Below are 26359 nucleotides of genomic sequence, written 5' to 3'. Positions count from 1 at the left end.
TTCCTTTACAACTGTAACATGACACCCCAACTCCTATACCCAATGTGCTGACCAGTAAAGGCAAGCATACCAAAAACCTGCTTCACTATGCATACATTTTACTTCCACAACGGTTGAAAACAGTTCACATATAATACTATACATTTTAAGCTACGTTAGCCCACATTTAAAGAAGCAGCAAAATTGAGAACATTCATTACCTGTCCCAATCAACTCCACCTTCATAAGTCAAAGGATGAAACACTGTAACAAAGTTGAGATTATGAAAGTAAGTTCTTTCTGGGTGTTTAATACAACAATCTTGTTTTAATACTAGAATTTACAATATTGAAAGTCAAATAAGAATTTTTAGGGAGTATAAAAATCACAGTATCTATTTGGGCTCAGACTGTGTTGAGTTTGAGACTCCACAGTCCAAGATGAGCAGCATTACAATGTATAATAAAAATCATCATCCGCTCTAAGTGAAGTTAACCAACTTCTTTTGTTGCCTCATCCTGCCTAACGGTTAGTACTGTATCTCGAGGAATAGATGATAAAATGAAAGATGGTGGATGGCATAAAAATTAAAGACGAAAGGACTGATGGTATGAGTAAAGGATAAGTGAAGAAACAAAAGATGGATTCCTTTTATTCTACTTTCTACCCTTAATCAGGTCCAATGCTACATTGAGCTTACTGATGCCTGCACAAAACACGAACATAAAAACAGTTCATGAAGACTTACCATCACAAGGACTGGGAAGACAATGATAGTACACTGTATCTAACTCTGAATCGAAGTTTGTGGTGAGTAGGTAAGAAAATTGTACCCTTCTATTCAGTCTTTACAAGTTCCACTTCTAATGATATCTTTCAAGCTTTAATAATCACGGTAAACGAAAATTAAAAATACATTTTATGTTTCTAAATTCAAAATTTTGACATCTCTGCCACTAAAAAGTGATGCAGGAAACAAACGTAACACTGTATTTCTTACTTAACTAAGATTCTTCACTGTGACAATTTATACTTTAGAGAATTTTAAAAATATATATTTTGCCTCTGTCAGCTTTGGAAAAATCATACCATTATAGGCTGCAATTGCTTCACTCCCCTTTTGCTTGTAACCAAATATTAGATCAATCCACTCATGCAGATGTTCAGAAACATACTGGCTCTCCAGAGCATCTCTGTTCTTCTGGAGGAAATCATCAGGGCCTAAAGGGCACAATTCATTTTAATTCTAGTTTAGCCACATCAACACACAGAACAAACCTATTACAACAGAATATACAACACAGCAGATTCAGCTTAGGCCCTAATTAAAATTGTTACAGCTTGCAAATTGGTTGGATGTTCAAATTTTGTTCAATTTTCAATTCGTTTCAAGTTATTAACTGTATTCTGAAGTGCCTCTGATGTAGTTTCCATACAGGAATTCTTCCCTCCTTTCTATTCAAATACGTGAAGTTCTAATGACCAGAAGCATGCAACCTGTATTACCCTGTTTTATGTAAAACATGGGAAGACTAGACTTTAAATACCTAAGCAATGCAAATAGATATTGCCTGGTTAGAAACCAATTTTCAGTTACAAGCTTGAGGCCAACACCTTCAATAGTAATTTTATTAAAACTGAAGACTGCATAATATTGCCTCAAGACTAATATTGGAGAACATGCCAAAGCAGCAAGTATATTTTAATTGACTTCAAAAATAAATTGAAAGGAGATAAAATAAAATGGTTTATTAATAGAAGCCTACATGGATGGCTAATTCTTCAGTTTATTAGTAGTACTTGTTCGTCATCCTGAAATGAATAAATAAATAAATCATTTGAAACATTAACTTCAAATTATTTTATTTCATTCGAACACCATTTTTGTGAAATGAACAAAATCGTTCCCCTCAAAATTATATGAAGATCATACTAGCCACCAACTCCAACAACCTGTGCTTAACAATTTTTGCAAACCTCGATCCTCCATTCTGTCCCACATTCTGATTCACAATATCGCCGTGCCCCAATGACCACCATCATCTTCGCTCTATCCTAATCGCAATTGCTCTCAGTATTGCCAGTATTTTTTTAAATTCATTTCTGGGATGTGGACATCACTTTAAATTACCACCCTGTTCCCTCACCAATGTCTCGGTTTCTGGCTTGCTGCAGTTTTCCAGTGAAGCTCAACACAAGCTGAAAGATCAATACCTCATTTTCTACTTGGGGACCCTGCAGTGCGCCAGACTCATTATCGAGTTCAATAATTTTAAGGTCTGAACTATCCCATGTCCTTTACCCTACCCCACACACCTGGCCTTGTTATCACATAGACTGCCATTACACACCACCTATTGTTAGCCACTAACAGTTTCCATTAACAGGTATCCACTCTACTAGCCGGATCGTTTATCTTTTCCTTTGTCTGTCCAATTGCTCATCTCTCTTTTTGGTCTTTACCCCCCACGTATCATTTTGTCCTTACCCCCGTTACCACCCTATCTTCTGCATATAAACTGACATTTTCCTAGCTATCATCAGTTCTGAGGAAGGGTCAGTGGACTCAAAACATTAACTCTGATTTCTCTTCACAGATGCTACCAGATCTGCTGAGCTTTTCCACAAACTTCTGCTTTTATCCGCAGAACATTGGCAGAGTTTTTGGATTAGCAGTCTAGCGATAATTTCACTAGGCCATCACCTCCCCAAATCAAGGAAGCGACCCACACCATCTTTTCTGGGCAACTCAGAGTGATAATAAATGTAGCTTTGCCAATGTCACTCATGTTCAGAAAACTCTGTTTTGAATGAAACTAAGAATGGCAGTGGACTAGAGACCAGGGGAGAAATTAAAAGCAAATAGATTATCATTATCTGATTACAAGTACTTAGGTGAAATACATGAAATACATAAAAAGTTGTGAGCAAATTACTAAATCCTCCTCACCTTCCCAAGTTAGCAGTGGCATGGAAAGAAACAAGCTTAGCAATTTTTAAAAAATATGTGAAGTGTACTAACTAGTCTTCTCTACTTTGGCACTTAAATGCACAACACCATTGTCAACAACTCTGGATCAAATAATGTTCAAGACTTTTCGTGAAAAGAAAAGGTGGCTCAGAAGAAAAAGAATTTCAGTGCTTTCTGTATACGAAATATTAGAAATCAGATTTTAAAAAGCTATATCATTTTTAAGTACCTGAAGCCCATGGTGGAAGCTCTACAGAGTCTACCATCTTGCCTCCCTGCCTCTTCCCAAGGTCCAACTTCAAATCGTTCACTATGAAGCTGGAATTTGTGCCATAGAACTCCGGGATCAACTAAAAAGTGAAATAATAATTAACAGAACAATTGGGAATTTAGATACTTCAGATTCAGATAGAATAAATATGATGACCATCTCCTACCTCCTTGAAGTCTGTTGCACCTTCTAAACAATTTTTCCAAGTCTCTGCAAAACTAAATAATGAATAGACATTTATTGCACATATACAGATCTGCACGCAAACAGGATTTTTATTATTAAGTACCAGGTTGTCCCAAAGGTATTAATACTAACCTGTTGAACATTCTATCTGCATTGTCAAATTTCCCATTTTGTAAACACAACATATACTCAGGGGCTGAGAAAGAAACAAAAAAAGTGAGAATTGAAAAAAAAACTTTCAAATAAAAAAATTATCCAATTCAGAAACAAAAAACATTGCAGATATAGTACAGTTCTGTCAGCATCTGTGAAAACTAAATGGCAATTTTATTCTGTGGCATTAGGATATTGTCCATATTTATGGTTTATATTTAAAAATGTCCACAAGTATTAGTTTTTTTAAAATAAATAACTTATAAATTAGTTTTAAGTTTAACACTTTGTGTACTGCGGAACTGTGTCAGAAAAAAATGACCTTAAAAGAATACACTCAATTTTCAGCACCAATTCAAGTTAAAAGAGCACAAATTATGAAACTGTCCAAGTCTAATAATTTTTCATTTGTAATTTTAGTCAATAACAGAAGTGGGGTGAGGAAGGCATAGCAGAAGATGCCCAGCTATCAGCATTCTTAAGACAGGAGAATACATTTATAAGCTTGATCTTTAAGTCGATTCCTAAAGGGCACCCACCTAAAAGAACAGAGGAATTATGGACAAAGAAGGCAAATGCGAGGTGGTGCATTTTGGAAGATCAAATTCAAGGGCGAACTAGACAGTAAATGGAAAAGTCCTAGGGAAAATTGATGAACAGAGAGATCTGGGTGTTCAGGTCCATTGTTCCCTGAAGGTGACAACGCAGGTCAATAGGGTGGTCAAAAAGGCATGTGGCATGCTTTCCTTCATTGGGCGGGGTATTGAATACAAGAGTTGGCAGGTCATGTTGCAGTTGTATAGGACTCTGGTTTGGCCACATTTGGAGTACTGTGCACAGTTCTGGTCGCCACATTACCAAAAGGATGTGGATGCTTTGGAGAGGGTGCAGAGGAGGTTGACCAGGATGTTGCCTGTTATAGAGGGTGTTAGCTATGAAGAGAGGCTGAGAAGATTAGGATTATTTTCATTAGAAAGACGGAGATTGAGGGGGGACCTGATTGAGGTCTACAAAATCATGAGGGGTATAGACAGGGTGGATAGCAAAAAGCTTTTTCCCCAGAGTGGGGGACCCAATTACTAGGGGTCATGAGTTCAAAGTGACAGGTGGAAAGTTTAAGGGAGATATGCGTGGAAAGTTCTTTACACAGAGGGTGGTGGGTGCCTAGAACGCGTTGCCAGCGGAGGGGGTAGATGCAGACACGTTAGCGACTTTTAAGATATATTTGGACGGGTACATGGATGGGCAGGGAGCAAATGGACACAGACCGTTAGAAAATAGATGACAGGTTAGACAGAGGATCTTGATCAGCGCAGGCTTGGAGGGCCGAAGGGCGTGTTCCTGTGCTGTAGGTTTCTTTATAACAATGTCTCCTAAAATGTTTTAATCTTTATTTTCTTCTCCCTTTCACTACAGACCTGTGTAACTTTAGTGACTTGTATACAGGTATTGCAACAATAAAATGGGCACTATTGGCCAAGTTAAAGCTGCAGCACTGGAACCCCTTTCTGAATACTGTTCTTTCTAATGCTGCTTCTGGATGTCACAACTGTGGCTGAATTTATTGAAGTAAAACGATGGTGAATAGTACATAAAAATTTGGAGTGGGTACCTTAATATCAATTTTCTCCTGCATAGCATTAGAATGGTTTACATAATTACAAACAGCCATGTGATCAGGAGTTTTGCACTACTACTGAAAAAAATACCCATCCGTCTTAGGTCATCCCTTCTGAAAACAAAGACATAGAAATAAAAACTATTGGTGCAATCTTGGTGGGTAGAAGTACCTTTCCTGCACTGTACTGTTCTTTGTTCTTTCTTTGTTTCTAAACGTAACATACAATTTGCTTTCTTTTTTAAAATGGTCGTGTAATGCAGAGGATATAATCAGCACCAGAATTTACAGTATTACAATGGGCTAGCTGCATCTGAAATTATTAGGTTTTGCTTTTATTTGCACTTTATTTTCTACCCATTCAAAGAGTCAGAGAATTTTCAACTAGTCAGTGGTTTAAAACAAAAGTAACATTACCAACTCTCACAAGGTAGAACAGGACATAGCCTGGAGAAGAATAATGACTTCCAAACATGAACTTTGGGTCAGGCATTTCTCGATAGCGAGCCTAAAATGAAAGGACATGATGAATTTCCTATTTACTTTACTTGATTTAGACTTAAAGCACATGGCTAGATGTTCTGAAACATCATGGTTACCCACACACCAAATTTTTGAACTAACTAACAGGAAATGTGAATATGGGGAAAGGACCATTTTACCATTTTGGGCACTCACGGTTAAGAGGGACAGCTAGATTCAAAACACCATATTTATTTTACACCAAAAATGTATCTTAGCCCCAGATTCAGCATAACATCTTCTCATACCATTCAGCATTATGATCTTTTTGAGTGAAACTGACACATGCACCATCTATGGGTAATTTTGCATCTTGAGCTCACATTATTGAGACCAAGCAGAGACTGTCCCATATTATTTTATGCAGGAATTCATTTCAGCTGACTTTAGCTTACATTTTAATTGAACTCAGACCAAGTGGCAACATAACTTGTATTTATATAATGCCTTTAATATAGAACCACATCTCAAGACATTTCACAGAAACAAAATCAAATAAAAGTGAAAGCTAAGCCAAAAAATTTATGGCAGAGTTGTGGTACACGACTTCAGTTAAAACTGGATTTTAAGGAGATGGAGAGACATTAAGATGGAATTCTACAGCTTAACACCTGGAAGGTTGAAGGCACAGCTACTAATTGTGACAGAGGACATGCACAAGATGAAAGAAGTGAAGCAATGTATGATTCTCATAAGGCTGTAGGATTGGAGAAAATTATACAGATAACATCGGAAACAATTAGGTTAAAAAGGGATTTAAACATGCAGATAAACAATTTTGTGAGAGGCATTAGGGAACTAGTCTTATGGAATATTTCCGAGGAAGGAGCACCAGACCCGAAATGTTAACTCTGATTTTTTTTTTTCTTCACAGACTCAGATAGACCCTGCTGAGCTTTTCCAGTAACTTCTGTTTTTTGGTCTTATGGAATGTTGGTCAATAAACATAGAGATTACAAATGAGTAGACTGTTGGCACATAAAGGATATCCACAGTTTTGAATGAGCTGAAACTTATTGAACATAGGATGCCAGCCAGGAGAAGCGACCAAGACACAAGTGCAATAAGAGCATATTATTTTCAGCAAAGTCAGCATTCCCACAGACGCCTGGGAATCACTGGCCCAAGACCATGGAAGTGGAGGAGGAGCATCCAGGGTGGCATCAAGCACGTCGGGACTTGCTGTCATGATAAAGGCAGATGTCAGGTGAAAACAGCGAAAAGATTGTGTTGTCACTCCAGTGTCCCACCCAACCCTTCCTGTGACCACCACGTGCCCCACTTAAAACAGAGCCAGCGGAAGCCACATCGATCTGTACAGCCACCTACAGACTCACTCTGAGAGTGGAAGGCAGTCATCCTAGTCTCTGAGGTATTGCCAATGAATGAATGAATGACTATTCAGATGTATTTGCTGTTGGGCTCAACGAATGGAGGGTGAAGTTGCCATCGTCCTACCAGACTACAGGGCTGCACTCTCAATACAGCGAGTTGATTGGTGGTGGTTTAACATGGAGGTCAACATACCTCAAGTGAAGGCAGAGGGTGAAAAGGAAACACCTTCATGGTAAACTCAGCAGGTGCAGGAATTGAAGCCATGCTGTTGGCGTCACTGTGAATCATTAACCAGCTATCCAGCCAACTGAGCTAACAGACATCCTCCAACATATACAAAACTAATATGAAAATAAAAGTTAACCAATGCTATTTTAATTGGGTAGCATTACATAAATGGAAATGGGAAATGCCAGGATGGCGAGAGTTTGCACTAAATTGATGCGAAAGCTAGAAATACAAACTGCCTGCTGCACACCAGATTTGAGCTTTTTTTTCCCAGTTATATGATTATCTTGGCATGTCCATAAGGTCCCTCACCAATTTCTACAGCTGCTTCATTGAAAGCATGCCATCCAGGTGCATAACAGCCTGGTATGGCAACTGCTCTGTCCTGGACCGTAAGAAACTACAGAAGGTGGTGTGCACAGCCCAGGGCACCAAGGAAGCCAAACTTCCATCCGTGAACTCCATTTACGTGCCTTGCTGCCACGGAAAGGTAGTCAACATCAAAGACTCATCGCACCCCAGAAATATTCTCCTACAACGTCTTCCATCAGGCAGAAGATACAGAAGCCTGAACACACACCAGCAGGGTCAGGAAATGCTTCTTCCCGGTGATTATCAGACTGATGAATGGACTCTCTAGTTTCAAATAATGCTGATCTTTCTAATGTTGATCTCACCTAGCAACAAAATGTGAGGCTGGATGAACACAGCAGGCCAAGCAGCATCTCAGGAGCACAAAAGCTGACGTTTCGGGCCTAGACCCTTCATCAGAGAGGGGGATGGGGTGAGGGTTCTGGAATAAATCGGGAGAGAGGGAGAGAGGGTGAGGACGAGTTCGGCTAGGCGTCCTCACCCTCAACAACTTCTCTTTTGACTCCTCCCACTTCCTACAGACTAAGGGGGTGGCCATGGGCACCCGCATGGGCCCCAGCTATGCCTGCTTCTTTGTAGGTTACGTGGAACAGTCCCTCTTCCGCACCTACACAGGCCCCAAACCCCACCTCTTCCTCCGTTACATTGATGACTGTATCGGCGCCGCCTCTTGCTCCCCAGAGGAGCTCGAACAGTTCATCCACTTCACCAACACCTTCCACCCCAACCTTCAGTTCACCTGGGCCATCTCCAGCACATCCCTCACCTTCTTGGACCTCTCAGTCTCCATCTCAGGCAACCAGCTTGTAACTGATGTCCATTTCAAGCCCACCGACTCCCACAGCTATCTAGAATACACCTCCTCCCACCCACCCTCCTGCAAAAGTTCCATCCCCTATTCCCAATTCCTCCGCCTCCACCGCATCTGCTCCCACGATAAGACATTCCACTCCCGCACATCCCAGATGTCCAAGTTCTTCAAGGACCGCAACTTTCCCCCCCCAGTGATCGAGAACGCCCTTGACGCGTCTCCCATATTTCCCGCAACACATCCCTCACACCCCGCCCCCGCCACAACCGCCCCAAGAGGATTCCCCTCGTTCTCACACACCACCCCACCAACCTCCGGATACAACGTATCATCCTCCGACACTTCCGCCATCTACAATCCGACCCCACCACCCAAGACATTTTTCCATCCCCACCCGTCTGCTTTCTGGAGAGACCACTCTCTCCGTGACTCCCTTGTTCGCTCCACACTGCCCTCCAACCCCACCACACCCGGAACCTTCCCCTGCAACTGCAGGAAATGCTACACTTGCCCCCACACCTCCATCCCAGGTCCCAAGATGACATTCCACATTAAGCAGAGGTTCTCCTGCACATCTGCTAATGTGGTATACTGCATCCGCTGTACCCGGTGTGGCTCCCTCTACATTGGGGAAACCAAGCGGAGGCTTGGGGACCGCTTTGCAGAACACCTCCGCTCAGTTCGCAACCAACAACTGCACCTCCCAGTCGCCAACCATTTCCACTCCCCCTCCCACTCTTCAGATGACATGTCCATCATGGGCCTCCTGCAGTGCCACAATGATGCCACCCGAAGGTTGCAGGAACAGCAACTCATATTCCGCTTGGGAACCCTGCAGCCATATGGTATCAATGTGGACTTCACCAGCTTCAAAATCTCCCCTTCCCCCACCGCATCCCTAAACCAGCCCAGTTCGTCCCCTCCCCCCACTGCACCACACAACCAGCCCTCCAATGCATCCCAAAACCAGTCCAACCTGTCTCTGCCTCCCTAACCTGTTCTTCCTCTCACCCATCCCTTCCTCCCACCCCAAGCCGCACCCCCATCTACCTACTAACCTCATCCCACCTCCTTGACCTGTCCGTCTTCCCTGGACTGACTTATCCCCTCCCTACCTCCCCACCTAAACTCTCTCCACCTATCTTCTTTTCTCTCCATCTTCGGTCCGCCTCCCCCTCTCTCCCTATTTATTCCAGAACCCTCACCCCATCCCCCTCTCTGATGAAGGGTCTAGGCCCGAAACGTCAGCTTTTGTGCTCCTGAGATGCTGCTTGCCCTGCTGTGTTCATCCAGCTTCACATTTTATTATCTTGGATTCTCCAGCATCTGCAGTTCCCATTATCTCTCACCTAGCACATGCCTTGTGCAATGTAACCTGTATGTCTCTGTCTAAGTCTTTTTCATCTGTACATCCTTTGTTTACAATGACTTATCTATACTTCTCATAAATAAAGCTTTTCACTGTGTTTTGGTACATGCGACTATAAATAAATAAATCAAACAAACAATAAATATCTGTAATCATCAAAGGATATCAAATTGCTTCCAAACAACTTTCAAAATACTGTCAAGGTATGCTCAGAATTAAAGCACCAAAGATGATCTATCCGTTTGAAAAAGGAACCATACCAACAATCGATCTAAACGCTCTTTATTTAAGGCACCAACAGGTTTCCTAAGGTCACGAAATGTTTCAGGATTGGACAGATCTGTTTCAAGACAAAAGTAGAGATGGGCTATGATAATTGCAGTTAGATGTACATAACATCATTTAAGATACAAATGGGCGATATGGGTTTGAGAAACAGTACTGACAGAGTTACCTAATTCTGAGGAAGTATAGTCAGCAATGATCCAAGGAAAGATGGGATACTGAGACAGGTCGTTACAACTGCGATCAGCCAGATTATTCAGGTGCAAGAGATATTGATAATTTGAGAGATATCCTCTTTGCCATTGTAGCATACAGCTTTCAGCAGTGTGTTCAATAATATGATTTTCTGTAGGAAGAAATGTGAGGGAAAATAAACTTTGCAATTATTGTTACAGAAAGTAATTGGATATTAGCTTCTTGCTATAAAGGGGACCAATAATGCTCAATTGGCATGAACAATTGAACATGGCAGCTCCTTTCTACCTCTGGAAAATTTTATAAAATTGGAACAGGTAGGCAGGTACCAGGAATATCACCAATTTCACAGCCACCATCCCATACATCTGGGATCACCACTTTTTCACCCACTCATGGACACCAGGAAATTCCACCTACACTGTCTGAAATCAACCCAAACACAGTCTGCAGTTATATGGAAACTTCATGCAGCTAATGGCATGGGTGTGGCAGGAACAGAAACTTTGCAGTTAAGAGAAGTAACATAAGTAAAGATGAACAAGATGCGGTCAAAGACAAAGTTTTGAGAAGTTATAGTTGGTGATGAAGAGAAATAACAAGATATGAAGTCACCCAGATCTTTCTACATCTCGGAGCTAGGCAACCTTTCACCAGTTAGAGAAATGCTTCTTTTTATTCTTCTTGCCAAAATAGACAATTTCACACTTTCCCAAATTGTACTCCGTTTGCCAGATGTTTGCCCACTTAGTAGCTAGCTATATCCTTTTGGAGACTCTATTTCCTCTTCACAACTCACTTTCCTGTCTATGTGTCATCAGCAAATTTAGCTACAATACCTTTCAGTCCTTCATTTGGATCATTTTATATGAATTGTAAAGAGCTGAGGCCCCAGTGCTGACCCCAATTGCAAAGCACTCGTGACGTCCTGCTAGCCTGAAAAAGCCCCACTTATGCCTACTCTCTGTTTCCTGTTAGCCAGTCAATCTTCAATTCATGCCACTGTGATACCCCTAAACAATGAGCTTTCATTTTTCACAAGAAACTCTGATGTGGCACTTTAACAAATGCTTTCTGGAAATCTAAGTACAATACATTCACTGCTTCCTCTTTATCTACAGCAAAAGTTACTTCTTCACAAAACTCCAATAAGTTAGATAAACATGGATTTCCCTTTGACAAAACCATGCTGACTCTGCCAAATTATCTTGAACATATCTAAGTGCCCTGTTCTAATGTCTTTAATAATAGTCTCAGAATTCCTACAGTATGGATGCAGGCCATTCAGCCCAAGTCCTCACCATTCCTCCAAAGACCATTCCACCCAGACCAAGGCCCTTACCCTATCCCTGTAACCCTGCATTTCCCATGGCTAATGCACCTAATCTATACATCCCTGAACACAATGGGCAACTAAGCAATTTATGAGCTCCTCCACCCTCACATCAACAAGTTCCATGCCTTCCACAACATGAAACTCTTCTTTCGCCACCTCTGCGATATAGACTCCTGACCACCCTCCGGGGACCTCTTCTCCCACCTCCAACCTTCCTCCTCCTCCTCCCCCTCCTCTTGGACACCCCATTAGGGCTTCTTACCCGCCCTGGACCTCTTCATTGCTAACTGCCAACGTGACATCAACCACCCACCTACTCCGAACTCTCCTCCTCTGGATGTGCGGCACTTCAATCTCTCAAAGCCAATCCCTGTTACACTATCAAACCCGCTGACAAAGGTGGAGGACGGACCTCTACAAATGTCAACTCTCCAAAACCACATCCTCCCTCCTCCTTGACCATGATCCTAATGTGATCCATCAAGCCACTGTCTCCCACACTGTCAATGACTGCATCGCTTCTGGTGACCTCCCCTCTATACAGCCTCTAGCCTTATAGTCTCTCAGCCCGGCACCATGTGGTTCTACCTGCTCCTTAAGATACACAAGCCCATCTACCCTGGCCAACCCATCGTTTCTGCATGCTCCTGCCCCACCGAACTCATCTCTTCTTACCTCGACTCCATTCTCTCTCCTTTGGTCCAGGCACTCCCCACCTTCATCCGAGACACAAACCATACCCTCCAGCTCTTTGGAATCTCCCAGTTCCCTGGCCCCCAGTGCTTCATCTTTACTACGCATGTTTAATCCCTATACACGTCCATGCCTCACACAGGCAGCCTACAGGCCCTCAGTTTTTACCTCTCCAACTGGCCCATCAACTTCACTAACAACTTCCATCACACCCTCAGTTTCACTTGGTTTCTCTCAGATGCCTCACTCCCCTTTCTTGACCTCTCTGTTTCAATTTCTGGTGACAGTTTACAGACTGACATTTACTAATAACCCACAGATTCCTATAGCTACCTAGACTACACTTTCTCCTATTCTGTATTCCGCAAAATCTCCATCCTGTTTTCCCAATTCCTCTGTCTCCATTGCATCTGCTCTGATGAGGTGACGTTCCACTCCCAAGCGTCCTGGATATATGCCTTTTTCAAACAACACTCTTTTTCCCCCTTCTATCATCCAGACGGTCCTCCAGTGTGCTTCCTCCATTCCCCACTCCACAGCTCTTAATCACTAACCCCCTCCAAACATAATAAAGATAGGGACCCCTTGTCCTCACTTTCCACCCACCAGCCTCTGTGCGTCTAATGTATCATCCGCAAACACTTCCACCAGCTCCAATTAGACCCCACCACCTGGAACATCTTCCACTCTCCACCTTTCTCCGCTTTCCGCAAGGATCCAGTCATGAAGAAGGGTAATATCCAAAATGTTGACTGCTCCTTTGCTCCAGATACTGCTGCCTGCTGTGTTCTTGCAGCCTCCTGCTTGTCTACCTTGGATTGCAGCATCTGCAGGTTTTTTTTGTGTCGATCCAACGATCTGGAACCCACTTCCCTCTTACCTGTATTTCAGTCAACATTCGTCTTTCTAACTGATTAACCCTGTGCCAACTTGCACATGGCTCAGGTAATAACCCAGCCCACAGCAAATATCCTGAGCCCTAGTATCAGGCAGTTAACACAGCCATCTGGATTCTTCTTGTGTCAATGTCGCTGGCTTTTCAGTCCCAGCTACCACTACTTTCCTTTTGGCTCCCCTCCAATCCCTGCTCCAAAGGACTCCTGTACCATGGTGACACAGTCATTTAGTTCAACTATCTCACACACACTCCCATTCCAAGGCTGACACTCCCACGCTCCTGTCTTCTGGTTTCCCTTACTTGCCTCACTTGCACTCGTCCCTGACCACATCACAACACCCTTTCCTAACAGGTGTGACTGTCTCCAGGCACAAAAACAATCCAGACACCCTTCCCACCTCCTTGATGCATTGCAGTATCTGTAGTTCAGCCTCCAATGCCCAATGTGACTTCCTTGTTTTCAAGACCTCGCTCCATTTAATATTTTATTTGCGAATAGGCATTTGTCACATAAAGAATCCCACCTCTTGCCACTATCAGATTTCAAATCATCCACAATAATGCAGTTTTTTAATTCAGACTTGGGTTAAACCGCAAAAATCAACAAACTAAACAACTGGATACTACTATAAATTAATATGATATGGACATGGCAGATGCAGTAAATGATGATAGTTTTAATTAATGCTGCAATGCTTGAAGAATTATAAATTCATGAATGTTAGACCACAAAATATACAGCAGCTAAAAACCTTATGAAACAGTCCTGTAAACATGTTTCTGTCCAACACTTAGTTAAATAGCGAATGAAACAATGAGCTAGGATCAAGGAGATACATTCAGCATAGTGGAGCTAATTTATTTATTAACCCAGAAAGCTTCAGTAATCATTAATGCGCATCAATTCAGTTTATTTGCACTGTGGTATTTCACAAATCTTCCATATCAGTTCCCCAACTGTCACTGAATGTTGCTCCCATAAAGTAAACAAGAACGTAGAAAAGAATACTGCAGTGATTCAACATTATTATTCCAAAATTCCATTTTTGAAAAGGATCGTAACAAAATATAAAGTTCAGTGTGAACAAGCCTGGAACTGGCTTTATTGAATAATCCTTAAATAAGCAAATAAAACAGAGCTGTAACACTTTCACCTGACTAAAATAGACTCATTCTAGTTCCAAGGCTGACTAACAACTAAATAAGAATATCTCTGTTCAAAAACATTGCTGGTTTTCAAAGATTTGAGAAAAGAAAATGGATTAGTTTTGTTCCTTACCTAGAATTGGCACGTGATTGTTAGCAGTTAAATCTAAAACTTTGTCATTTACTGACCTAAAAAGGTTGCAATGTAGTAGTAGAGCTCATCACGATTTTTGGAGTTATAAAATTTTAAGTAGATATCAGAACAAAGATCATCTTCTGTACAAAATACTTCAAGACCCTAAAGGGCGAAACAATGAAATGGGAAAAGTAAGAAATTACAAACCTCATTGCTAATCTGAGGCAACATACAGGACAGCAAACATTAACACTGCATAGTCACCAAATTTCTATGATGAAATTTAATTGTACACCTCGCTGTAAAAGCAGACGCCTTGCTGAACAATGAATGGTTAGAAAATATACAATAATGAATGTTGACTGATTATCCAATTCTTTTAATAGCTTAATTATGTACATCTACTGAAAACTGTTATAAAAGACATATAATCAAATTAAATCATGAACACTCACCAAAGGTTTTAATCCATGTCGCCTTTTGTAAATCCGTCTTACTTCGTGCAACTTTACTTGTATAACTGTCTCCTAAAAAAAATTGCATTGTTATGTGTGTTAATTATTTGACAATCTCATAAAATGAGACACACTTAGGCTGTTTCAGACTGTTAAAGATAAGAGCACGTGACAGGGAAACAAAATGTTTGACACAACTACGCAGTCTCCTACCATCTTTTATTTTCGAATTCTATAACATAACTCCCTAGTTTCTTCTCTGTCATATAAAAATCTAACTTCTCCTTAAAAGTAACTGCACTGCTCACTTCAACAACTCCTGCAGTAGACCATTTTGCATTCTCATCATTCTGAGTAAAGAAATTTCTTGTGAAATTCTGATTAGACTTCCTGGCGGCCATTATTATGTCAATCTTCAATCTGAGCCATTCAAGAAGCAGGAGAACCAGCCTTTTGAAGATCCTGTTTTGGTATGTATTATCTTGAATTTCTAGTATCGTCCTTATAAATCACTTCAAACACTCTCTCCATAGCTTCTACATCCATTTATTTGTAATAATATAGTTCTATGGAGGAGGGGAGGCTAACTCCTCTGATAAGTGAATCATAACAAGAGCCCCCAATCTGCTATGACTAAAGAAGAGGTTCCCTTCTAATAATTAAAGCTGAAACACTCAGAGAGGCTCACCCCACCTTTATAATCTGTTTAAAAGTATGATTAAATGAAAATCCCTGATATTCACTTTATTACTAACAAGTAACAGTTTATTCATTTAATCCCCACATTGAGCAAATTAGCAGAATTACTAACAAACCGAACAATTCCCCCTTAACTACTAACCATTCCTTAACTGAACGAAATTCTACAGGTATGCTGTTTCAATAAATACAAGTCCTACTTATATAAGCGCAAATAATAAGAAAATAAATTAAAACTTAGTCTCTCAAAGTCTGCATGCAATTATTCTGCTGATCTGGTTGTCAGGAATGTTTTCTCTGTGAAGTCTTCTGTGAAGACTCTTAGTTGGAAGCATTGTGGTATCTTTTATGGATAAGATGGTGTTTTCTTAAAGAGCTTGGTGATTTCTTGTGAGAGCTAGATACTTATTTCTTAGATGGCAATTCACTCACACTGATTTTCAAAAACCCTCTCCATATATACACCTTGGATGACATATCAATTTTCTCTCAACAGTATTGGCCTGAGGTTGTCAAAACCATCAGATTTAAATTCAAAATCAAAAGAACTACAGATGCTGTCAATCAAACAAAAACAGAAGTTGCTGGAAAAGCTCAGCAGGTCTGATCTGTGAAGAAAAAAAGTCAGAGTTAATGTTTCAGGTCCGGTGACCCTTCCTCGGAATGCTGAGGTTCTTCTTGTTGAGCTTTTCCAGCAATTTTTTTTTGTTCCTGTAAGGCTCTCTCTGACTCTATTTGGAATAGTGTGAGCAGTTTTGGACCCTATATCTAGGGAACAATGTGCTGGCCTTGGAGGGGTCCAGAGGAGGTTCACAAGAATGATTCCAGTCATGAAGGGCTTATCATATGAGCAGCGGTTCAGTACTCTGGGTCTGAATGTGTTGGAGTTTTGAAAGATGAAGGAGGAACTTCAGTAACATTGACAGAATACTGAGAAGCCTGGATAGAGTGGAACCTCAGAGTTCTGACGAAGGGTCACCGCACCCGAATCGTTAACTCTAATTTGTTCTTCAAAGATGTTGCCCGACCTGATGAGCTTTTTCAGCAACTTTGTTTTTGCTCCTGATTTGCAGCATCCACAATTCTTTCTGTTTTTACCACAGAGAGCCTTATACAGTCTTCGCAGTCTAGAGTACAAGTCTCCATACTATTGCTGGAATTCTGTCAATCCCATTGCCTTTTCAGTGTCTAGTGCTTTCAGCTTGCTTTTTGATATCACATGCAGTAAATCAAATTGGCTGAAGACTGGTATCTATGATGCTAGGGATCAGTGGAGGAATCAACAAATCAGGAATTTCAAAAAAAATTATCACTTTTTAATTTACACAGTGTAAATTAAACATGGGATTAAGCCAGGAACTGAAACTTTGAAAAAGACTTTAAAACAAGCTTGCAGTGGAAATTATTACTTAAAGAAGAGTTACATTTCATTCAAAAATGTATTAAGCTTTCACTAACTTGTATCGCAAGATTAGTGTCTGAAAAAAGAGGCTAACATCAAGGCATCATTTTCTGTACTGATTATATCTGTAAAGCTGTGTCAGAGCATTCCTGACAGGAATGTCCAGATTCCTGCGTTTAACTGCGCATCTGCAGCATACCAAAAGTTACTGCTTTTCCCAAAGCAAAAATGGTGAACGCCCAATTCAGGTGTCAATACACAAATTATTTATAGATAATAGTGCCTCTGCTATCTCCCCTCTTGATTCTTATGAAATGCACAGATGTAATCCATCCAGCTCTGCAGTTGTAGCCTTTGACATTAATTAGTTCAATTACTTTCTGTGATTAAAATTTTAAGTATGGATACATTTCTATTGTTTCTTTTCTAATGTCACTTCCACCAGGTCCTACCTAGTATATAACTAAACAAAGAAATTATTTAACACTTCATTCATTTTGCTATAGCTGCCTGAGAGTCCCAGTAGAACCTTTCCACTGTTCTATGTTTGTCAACTTTACTCCAATTGTTTTGTATTCTTCCCCCGGTGCCCACCTCTTTAAGGCATTTCTAAACCCTAAATTTTTCCCTTTGTCTTTATTCATTAGGGTTGAGTTTGTTTTTGTCTTCCAGCGGAGTATTCAATCTGGCCACACATCGTTCATCCTGAAAGATTCAGTAATTGCTTAATTTATGACGAAGAAATTCAAAACTATGCTGGCATTGTGATTCAGTGGTCAAACAACTCATTAAGATGGGAAAATCCCAAAGCTTTGTATACATATATTAAGAGTAAGAAGATTACCAGGGTAAAATATGGGACATATCAGAGACCAAAGATGCAAAGTGTGCATGGGACCAGTGGATGTGGGTGAGGTCTTAAACGAATACCTCTCATCTGTATTCACTGAGGGTTTCAGTTGGGATGGTGAGTTTATAGATCGTGTTAAGATTAATAAGGAGAAGGTATTAGATGTCTTAGAAGGCATGTGGGTGCATAAATTCCCAGGGCCTGACTGGATATATCCCAGACTGCCATGGGGGGCATGGGAGGAAGTTGCTAGGTATTCAGATATTCAATACTCTGTTGGCCACAAGTAAGTGTCAGAAGACTGGAGGATAGCTAATGTGGTTCATTTGTTCAAGAAGAGCAGCAGGGATAGGCCAGGTAATTACAGACAAATACTCTGACGTCAGTGGTAGGGAAGTTATTGCAAAAGATTTTGAAGGACAGGATTAATCAATGCTTGAAAAGGCAGGGATTGATCAGGGATTGTCAGCATGGATTTGTTAGAAGGAGATCCTGTCTTTAGCTGACTTTTAGAAAAGGTAACTAAATATATTGGTGACAGTGGTGCAGATTATGTGGTTTACATGGACTTCAGTAAGATCTTTGTCAAGGTCCCACATGGAAGCTTGATTCAAAAGGTAAGAGCCCGTGAATCCAAGGTAAGTCAACAAATTGGATCCGAAACTGGCCTTCAAATAGGAGGCAAAGGATGATGGTGGATGGTTGTTTCTGTGATTGGAAGCCTGCGGCCAGTGAAGTAGCACTGGGATCATTTGTTATGTAGATTAACAACATGGATGTGAACGTACAATGTATAGTTAGTAATTTTGCAGATGACATAAAAATTAATAGTATTCTTGATAATGAGGATAATAGTCTCATGCTACAGTCTGATAGTGATCAGCTAGTAAACTGAGCAGAGCAATGGCAGACAGAATTTAATCCTGTTAAGTGCGAGGTGGTGCACTTTCGAGGTCTGATAACAGAAGGTCATACATAGTAATGAGAGGTTCCCAGGAAGAACCAAGGAACAAAGTGACTTTGATTATATCCAAGTCCGTAGATCTCTGAAGGCGTCAGCACCAGTAGACATGGTGGTGAAGGCGGCATATTGGATGCTTGCCTTCATTAGTCAGGTCATACGATATAAGAACAAGAAATTGAACAAGAACAAGAAAGTTACAACTTTATAAAACATTGGTTGGCCATAAATGGAATACTATCTGCGGTTCTAGTTGCCACACTATAGGAAGGATGTGATTGCACTGGAGAGAGTGCAGAGGGAATTCACCAGGAGGTTGCCTGGGATAAAAAGTCTCAGTTATGAGGACAGACTGGAAAGGCTGGGTTTGTTTTCTTTGAGCCTCTGCAGAAAGGTCACTGGATCCGAAACATTAACTCTGATTTTTTTCTTCCCAGATGCTGGCAGACCTGCTGAACTTTTCCAGAAACTTTGTTTTTGTTCCTACTTTACAATATCCACATTTCTTTCAATTTTTATTGGGGATTAGTGTAGTTTGGTGTTTGCTGGTCAGCGTAGACATGGTGGGCCTGACAGCTTGGCCCTATGCTGTACGACTCTATGACTTTCAGTTAAATCACATGAAGAATATTAGATGATGCAGGATTCCTTCAATCATGGGAAACTAATCATATTGTGACTCTGCTTTAAATAGCAAGTCATTTCAAATCTGACCATATTTTCTTGGAACAAAATTACCCTGCACATATAGTGCAGGAGTTTCAATCCACAGACGGCCTACTAGATTCAACTTCTTTATTCGACTAATATGCCTGTCCCTTATGAAAACAGATCTCACCCCATTTTTTGACCACAGACACATTTGTTTGTCTCACAATCTTCTTTGAATGCACCATAGCAAACTTAAGAAACAAATTCTTATGGAGGCTAATTGGTACTTATTCGTCAAAATCCTTCGCAGTGAGGCAGTTACGCCAATTACAATCAATGGCCTTTATCTGTTCAGGTGTGTGTGCTCGGTACTTGGAGAATGAGAACACTGAACACCAATAGGTAAGCCTTATGTGTAAAGATGTTGGTGTAAACTACTGCATTTGCTGGAATCTGCAATGAAAACAACAAATGCTGGAAATCACAGCACGCCATGCAGCATCCATGGAGAGACAGCAAGCTAACATTTCACATCTAGGTAACTCTTCACTAGATGTCACTCGCATTATAATAAATGTCCTCAAATTTAGTGCGGTGATAGAGTTTAATGAATTTAGTTCAGCTAATGCCAAACAGCATCCCATCAGGACTCAGAATGCATTTATGTGTATTATAGCAAGAGAGAGCAACACGTTATTGCTTTCCCAAATCTTTTATTGTACCCAGTTTTCAAGTAATTTGGTAATCTGACGTGAACATTTTCTTTATAGGATTGCACACAGAGTTTGGCACATAAATTGAAAAGACCATGATTATGTTGAAACTGGGGAGCAGTCACATGACTCTCCATGAGTCAGAGAATAACTGACTGTGTACACTTCAGTTTAAAACATGCTCTGCTGAACCTTGTTGTTGGTTTTTTTTAAGAAGAGAAAATAATCAACAAGGTTGTTTACAAGAGATTGTAAAAAAAAGTATAAATATATAGTTGATTGTGCAAGACCCATTGTCACGATAACAAGCTAGTATGGCTTGATCTCAATAATGTGTGCTTAACCTGTCAAACAAGTTACCAAGCATCACACCACTGATTATGTCTGTAATTTCTTGATCTGTAGAGATCAATGCAACAAAACACAAGATATATAGTAGCACATTGAGGGCTATGTGAAACATTCTTTTATCTCAATGAGTTGGAAGAAAATGTTAAAACATGGAAATAAAAATATAAAAGAGGTTTTAAAGTAAATGTACAAGCAGCCTTCCAATTTCAAATAGAATAATGAAGTTATTTTTGCATAAAATAGTGATAAGAAATAACTTACAGGGTAGCCATTCAGAGGCTGGAAATACAAATTTTGGTCTGTGATGCAGACATGCCCAGGATTAGAAACCAAAGGGGTGACCATTTCAGCCGCACACTCCATGTGAGGCCTTTCTGTTACATTCTGAAATCTGCAGGAAACATCAGTTACTACTAATTGGCAAAATAAGAGATGGGTTAAAAAATATCAGTACAGAAATGGGTTTAATATAAAAAATAGATAACATTTACAGTATAAAACTGACGATCATAAAGTTTCTACTTTAATGTTGTATGAATTCCAGTGAGCTTTCTTTTCAAAAGCTGTTAGAGGATTTGATCACCCAAATGAGTCAGCAGCCATAAAACATTAACAACTTGTATTTAAATAATGCCTTAAATGTAGCAAAATATTCTAAGTAGATTCACAGTAGCTTGATCAAACAAAGGTTATCATTGAGGTGACATTAGGACACTTGGCCAAATATTTGTAAAAGAGCAAGGTTTTTGAGTGCCGATATGGAGCTTGGAAGAAATGCGACAGCTTAGGTCCTACAAAGTAAAAAGTCAAGCCGCCAGTTGTGAAAGCAATGAAAATCAGGAATGGCCGAGAAATCTGTTTTCCATGCTACTGCAATTCAAAGTGTTGTAGGGTCGAAGAATATTGCAGAGTTAGGGAGAGAGAAGTTTGAGGGATCTGGGGACAAGTGTAAAAATGTTCAAATCAGGCTTTTTTCAAACTAGGAGCTAATTTTGATCAATGGCCATGGGACCAATGGACAAACAGGAGTAGCTGCAAGACACTAGGCAGCATAATTTGTCTATCCCTAGTTGCCCTTGAGAAGGTGGCGGTGAGCTATCTCTTACACCGCCGATTGCAGTTCAAGAAGACAGCTCACCACCACCTTCTCAAGGGCATCTATGAACAGGAAATAAATGCTAATATCCCATGGGGGAATAAAAACAAATGAGTACATTAAAATTCTTAAATTTAACTTAATTTGAATTAACTCAACTTGACAGAGGAATAAATCAGGCTGCAAAAGGAATATTGGAATAAGGGGATATTGGTGGCATGCATATACAGTTACTTTACTTAAAACAATGTTGATTTTTAATTGATAATTTCAAAATTAACTTCATGAGATAGATTTCAGTGCATACTCTGAAACACATATGATCTCATCCTCCCAGAAAGCTATCGCTGTTAGTTTTAACTTGGAATGTTCAGACAGTAAGGATCTTTCTTAAATCTCTTATACTGCCTGAGTAAATGGCTCATCCGACAGATTTGCTTTTCGATGATTAGCAGTTGAATTAACCAGCAATAAACATTCGTTGCTCACTGTCAAATAACAAATTTTCCCATTTGAAAAAAAATCACATCATCCCAAAACTAGTAGAAACTTGATCAAGATGTGCCAGATTTCAGGTCAAATGGCTCAGGCTGTGGGCTGTTTGGAGCACATTGGATTGTGTAAAGTCAAGGGTTGTTTGGAGAGTGGGAATAGACTAGTGTACAAGTGACAGTTAACTAGTCTGGCACCATAACATGCCAATGCAGCACCCATCCAAATTGTTCCAAATAAGCTTTCTTTTCTGCTATTTAGACAACTCTGGATTTTGGACAGCTGGATTTGTAATACCAACTCTACCAAAAATGTTTTAAGACCATAAGAAGACCATAAGAAACAGGAGTAAGCTGTTTGATTCCTCCTGCATGCTCTGCTATTCAACAGGATCCTCACGTCCACATTCCTACATTTTAAGATGCAGCAAAAGATAGGGAAATAACAAAGGAAGGCCAATTTAAATCAAGTATTCTCAAATAAAAATTAGCAAGATGAGTAAACTATGCTTCAATAACTGGCTCTTAACTCATCCCGCATTCATGATGCAGCAGTACAAATGTTTCAGAAATTATGAAGAAGTTGACTACTTCCACAATTCTACGACATACATCCAATCTTAAAGCATTATTAAATAATACAATCACAGCATGGTTTTGGCAAAAAACTCAGTATTTTTGTCAAGTACTATTAGCTCTCCCTGCCATAACTACCTGAATGGAAAGCTGGGAGATTGGCTTAGATAACAGAAACTTGTTTCAATTTTGTGCATTTGATCAGAAAATAGCTTCAACAGTCACACCATTAGGTGAAGTAGTTAACCAGTTAACTATTATAGCTCATGCAAAATACCTGTTTTTATCAAATGAAATCCGAGCCAATCGAGATTGTAAAATAGCTGTGATCTGCAGTTGGGGAGTGGAAAGAGACAGCGAGACAGACAGGCAGACACAGAAAGAATACAAAGTGAGAAACAGCTTTCATACCACAATATGTATTGCCAAGACCGAACTAATATAATGAGTTAGCATTAATTGACCTGCTGGTTTTATTGTTTATCAATCAAATTAAATGATATGTTTAAAAATGTTAATGAAGCTACTTAATAATAAATAAAAGCTCACCTTTCTGAAATTTAAAAATCTTATGTTCATTTAATTGCAATTCATGAACTTGAACACATCTTTAAATTTGAGCGAGGGTATTTTAGTTTTGTTGCTCCAAATCCAAGTATTCAGTTATTGAAAGTTAATATTCAACAAAACAAGTAGAGCTCTATCAATAATTATAAAAAGAAAAATGTATATTTTCATTTAGAAATCACTTACCATGGCAATCTGGTCTGCAATTTTGTCCAACTGAGAAGCTCTATAAAGCTGTGAAAACAACATTCATAATTGATTCACGTTAGTAAGTCATAATGAGCTAAAGAAAAGCATTGATTAAAATGAACACAAAATAAATAACTTTAGATCCTAATTAATGCTATACGAAACCATTTAATCAAATTCTCAAAACAAGATACCATCATCATTTAAGGTGTTATCCGTCGATCAATGATAATCATCCATTAATATCAGATATAGCCAATATTTACATGCTAGTTCTGGTTTTAAAACTGTTATTGGTTAAGGCACTCACACGCCATATTAGCTAGAAGGACATTAATGTTAAAAGAACACTTTTAGGTCCTCCTTCCTAACTGGATAGCTGGATTTGAGTTAAGTTTAAATATGGGTGTTACTAATGCATTGTAGAGAATTAGTTGAAAATTTAGAACTTGTATTTGTTGTTTTATGTGAAATACATAGTGGTGCTGAGTACAAGTGCAATGCATCTATATCTATACGAAAAGAATCTTATTTGGACAAAACCATGTTGCCTAAGTAAATTGTATCACTGGTTCTAGAGTCTTGAATGGATCGTCTTCTATTAGGACAGTAGCTGGAATGACGGAGGGATTATATTGTCAATGCTGACCAGACATTAACTTTTTTTCACACTGTGATTATACATGGTGGTGGACAGAAATGACATTTTACAAGGAATCTCAGAATACCTCAAAGTACTCCAACATTTTACCTGAAGTAAACTTTGCACAACATCTTCTGCTTTTGAAATGTCATCGATCCTGAAAACATAGTTCTTTGGACCCTAGTTACAAAAGAGGTTAAAATTATTTAAACTACTCAAATTATTTTCAGTTTATTTTAAAATTCTCTTGGCCAGTTCACTAAAATAGGCCAGTACTCATCATTAACGGATTTGTCTTTTGGTATATGAACTGGATTGTACAATACTAGAAAGATTGAATCATCACGTTGCATACTACAAACAAATGATTTAAAAATAGAAACATTGACAAATAAAGTGCAAAAGCAAATTTTTTTTTCCTCCCAAAAGCAACCAGCTTCCTTGGAAGTTCACAACATGCCATTTTGAATAACAATGAAGAAACAAATTAAATTTAGAAGTTTTGCTGCTGCCTGTCAAGTTACGGATACTATTTTGATTAAGATATACTGACCTCTTGTGGACTAATTTTAATACCAGAAATAACAAGGTGTAGAGCTGGATGAACACTGCAGGCCAAGGAGCATCAGAGCAGCATGAAGGGTGATGTTTCGGGCCTCGACCCTTCTTCAAGAAATCATTTCTGAAGGAGAGTCTTGGCCTGAAACGTCAGCCTTCTTGCTCCTCTGATGCTGTCTGGCCTGCTGTGTTCATCCAGCTCTACACCTTGTTTTCTCAGATTCTCCAGCATCTGCAGTTCCTACGATCTCTGAAATCATTTTATTACCAAATCCTTTTTATTGTTTTGCATTTAATTCATTACAAAATCCAACCAATCTAAACTTTTGCCTTCTGAACTGACAATGTGTTGTCCCCTAAATGTGAGAAGGAATAGGATAGCAGAAATAGGCCACTTCTTGAATACAGATATACTGAAATTAATAGTTAATTTGTCTAACCCGGCAAAGTAGCTCAAGTAAAAATGCAGGCTTTGACTCATCGTAACTCCAATCTTTTTCTCTTGGAAAATTAAATTTTAAAAATCTTGGGAAAAAGCATTGATTAAAATGAACACAAAGTAAATAACTTTAGATTGCATTGCAATCTTTCATCTACATTATGCCAAATTATGCATTTCACCCCCTTCAATATTTCACAGGATTATCACTGCAGCACGGGCCCAGTGTTGGTAAACTTTAATTCATCCAACTGCAGCACAACGTGAAGTCAAGGAAAAGAATCAAAATATGACACAGGAGCTCTTGTGGCATAGTGACAGCATCCCTACTTCTGAGTCAGAAGATTCAGGTTCAAGTCCCACCTGCATGGAGGCGTAAATTTTACTTTAATAAAAATACAAAAATTATAAACATACTCAAAGCAACAGTTTGAACAAAGCTCATACTTAAGATTTTGAAAGAATAAAGTCAAACACACAAAAATATGCCTTTTTCAAATAACAGGCAAATAGAATTTAAGCTATTCAGCCATTCTCAATCATGTTTTAATATGATAAATCTACAGTAATAAGGCCGCTTGAGGTATTTATTTTTTAAAAAGTTGGGCCAATGCATTTTCATTTAATGCATGTGTTTGACATAAGAGATACAAAAATCCCTTCTTCAAAATTCACACTCTGCTGAATTTAATTGAAAAGGCATTGTGATGAACTATTGATTAGATCAAACATGAATATAAGTGAAGAGATCATTACAAGTAAAATACAACATCAGTTAGAGTGGAAATTTGCTGTAGGCATGGTATATTTCAATGCAAGTTAGGACTGCACAGTCTTTCACAGACCTAAATTTATTGCATACAGCATTCAATAGTTCATTAATAAAGATTAGTAGTTAAGGAAAATAAGGGACAATCATCAACTTACTCTCTCAATTTTATATGGAGCCACTAATCTTTGCTCTTTGATTAAACAGATCTAAAAGAGAAAATAAAACAATTACTGACATTCAAAATACAGAAACCCGAGACTTCAACAGTAAACTTGATTGTAGTTGATTTAGGAGATGAAAACACATTAGCTGTGAACTCACCAATCTACAAACGGCATATTAGGGTGAATGCCTTGTGTGCCTGGTGGAACGCAGAGCCATACTGGAATAAGGTCGATCACCTTCTCCATTCTGCTAGCTTAAATGCCATAAGATTCTCTCA

At 39.4% G+C, this 26359-nt stretch overlaps 1 protein-coding gene across 4 annotated transcripts in view; it reads right to left on the bottom strand.

The window, feature by feature from the left end:
• nsmaf (neutral sphingomyelinase (N-SMase) activation associated factor) overlaps positions 1-26359 on the bottom strand; it is a 69405-nt gene that overhangs the window by 24010 nt on the left and 19036 nt on the right. Inside the window, exons 6-20 of one of the 4 annotated variants that reach the window (XM_048529405.2) lie at positions 26073-26123; positions 24257-24328; positions 23503-23550; positions 23027-23079; positions 20848-20977; positions 14960-15031; positions 14558-14666; positions 10270-10446; positions 10076-10155; positions 5596-5686; positions 3540-3603; positions 3388-3439; positions 3180-3300; positions 1069-1200; positions 201-243 (exon numbers count right to left, since the gene is read on the bottom strand). In XM_048529405.2, coding sequence (XP_048385362.1) covers positions 201-243; positions 1069-1200; positions 3180-3300; positions 3388-3439; positions 3540-3603; positions 5596-5686; positions 10076-10155; positions 10270-10446; positions 14558-14666; positions 14960-15031; positions 20848-20977; positions 23027-23079; positions 23503-23550; positions 24257-24328; positions 26073-26123 — 1295 coding nt within the window. Of the gene's footprint in view, positions 1-200; positions 244-1068; positions 1201-3179; positions 3301-3387; positions 3440-3539; positions 3604-5595; positions 5687-10075; positions 10156-10269; positions 10447-13204; positions 13434-14557; positions 14667-14959; positions 15032-20847; positions 20978-23026; positions 23080-23502; positions 23551-24256; positions 24329-26072; positions 26124-26359 lie in introns of those variants that run through there. The other 3 variants (XM_048529406.2, XM_059645910.1, XM_059645911.1) reach the window with 3 other exon arrangements.

The sequence above is a fragment of the Stegostoma tigrinum genome, chromosome 5 (genome assembly GCF_030684315.1).
Source record: "Stegostoma tigrinum isolate sSteTig4 chromosome 5, sSteTig4.hap1, whole genome shotgun sequence".
Taxonomy (NCBI): domain Eukaryota; kingdom Metazoa; phylum Chordata; class Chondrichthyes; order Orectolobiformes; family Stegostomatidae; genus Stegostoma; species Stegostoma tigrinum.
The sequence above is the reverse complement of the archived record's forward strand: the minus strand, read 5'-3'. Positions and strand labels throughout refer to the sequence as shown.